General features: G+C 63.0%; 1 protein-coding gene across 2 annotated transcripts in view; it reads right to left on the bottom strand.

Moving 5' to 3' along the window:
- Window positions 1-6: 6 nt before the first annotated feature.
- KCNAB2 (potassium voltage-gated channel subfamily A regulatory beta subunit 2) overlaps window positions 7-1,417 on the bottom strand; it is a 12,620-nt gene continuing 11,209 nt past the window's right edge. For both annotated transcript variants that reach the window (XM_005427451.2, XM_031062345.1), the window contains 5 exons: window positions 1,222-1,391; window positions 1,006-1,100; window positions 700-820; window positions 531-619; window positions 7-230 (listed from right to left, as the gene is read on the bottom strand). In XM_005427451.2, the coding sequence (XP_005427508.1) occupies window positions 141-230; window positions 531-619; window positions 700-820; window positions 1,006-1,100; window positions 1,222-1,391 (565 nt within the window). In that variant the 3' untranslated portion in view covers window positions 7-140. The remainder of the gene's footprint in view (window positions 231-530; window positions 620-699; window positions 821-1,005; window positions 1,101-1,221; window positions 1,392-1,417) is intronic.

Below are 1,417 nucleotides of genomic sequence, written 5' to 3'. Positions count from 1 at the left end.
AGAGCCACGTCCGGGGCAGCGCGGGTGGAGCGCTGGCTCTCGGCGCTCGCGGTGCAAACCACACTCTTCTCCACTTTGCTCCAACAAAGCGTAAAGCAAGCGAACGGGCGGCGAGGGCTGCGCGGCGTGCGAGGGCGCGCTTAGGATCTGTAGTCCTTCTTGCTGTATGGTTTGTTGCCCAGGATGCTATCGATCTCGTGGACGATGGAAGACGACAGCTTTGGAAGGACCTGCGGGGGACGAGGGGCAACGCTGGGAGTTGGGATGGTGACCCTGGTGGGCGCGGGAGGATGCTCACCGCCTCCACCCCACCATGTTCGTGCCAGCTTGCCGGCAGGGTGACCCAGTTAGGGAGAGCCTGAGTCAGGCCCAACCCTGCCCCCTCAGCCCAGCAAAGCCTCATCTTTGCTTCTCGCCTTCATGACAAGCAAAACCTGTCGCGAAGCCGGGTTTACAACCCCCTTTTCCCGCACAGTGCAGCACTGCAATGAGTGCTGTGGGCAAATGCTGCTCCTGCTGGGAGCACTGACCTGTATTGCTCCAATATTCTCCATCAGCTGGTCGGCGTTGGAGGCCCCCAGTAAGACAGAGCTGACACCCTCATTGCGCAGGCACCAGGCTGGGATAGGAGGGAGAGCAGAGCTTGAGCACAGCCCAGATATCCCTGGTGTCACCCCCAGCTGTCCCCCATCCTCTTACCGATGGCGAGCTGGGGCAGGGTGCAGCCCAGGCGCTCAGCGATGGCCTGCAGCTCCTTCAGCTTTGCCTGCTGCCGCCGGCCCTCTTCACTCAGGATCTTATCCTTCAGCCACTGGTATCCCTGGGGAGTGAGAAGGGGTGTTGTGGTGGGATCGGGGTGCACCAGCACCTTGCACAGGCAGGGCATCCCCAGACTCCCTGAGGCTCCTGGAGTTGCTGTTCCGATAGGGACTTTGCAAAGCCCCTGGCCCTGCTCCCCCAGCTCTGTCCATCCCCGTGTGCCCTCCCAGCCCTGGTGCAGCTCACCTTCAGCGAGGCACGGGAGTAGGGGGGGATGCCCCCATCATACTTCCCCGAGACGATGCCACAGGCCAGTGGGGACCAGGTCATGGCTCCAACACCTGGGGAACAGAGCAGAACAGGGGGATGACACCACTGCTCCCACCTCCCCCAGGGGCCGTGGCACCTGGCCTCAGCAGCACTGTGCTTTGTGGGGCTGGGGAGGAATCCCCACTGTCATACCTATCTTGTGGAAGAGCTCAGGCAGCTGCACCTCCACCTTTTCCCGCTGGAACATGTGGTACTCAGCCTGCTCGCAGATGGGCGGAATCAGGTTGAACTGCCGGGCCACCGAGTACGCCTCCTGCAGAAGAGCCAGGACCCTCAGTGCCCCGCCGCTCCCCCCAAGCCCCCTGCCCCGCCCCCCAGCCAAGTCCTG

This window comes from Geospiza fortis, unplaced genomic scaffold, assembly GCF_000277835.1.
Source record: "Geospiza fortis unplaced genomic scaffold, GeoFor_1.0 scaffold132, whole genome shotgun sequence".
In the NCBI taxonomy this organism is placed as follows: Eukaryota; Metazoa; Chordata; class Aves; order Passeriformes; family Thraupidae; genus Geospiza; species Geospiza fortis.
Note: the sequence above shows the minus strand (reverse complement) of the source record. Positions and strands in the feature narration are given on the sequence as shown.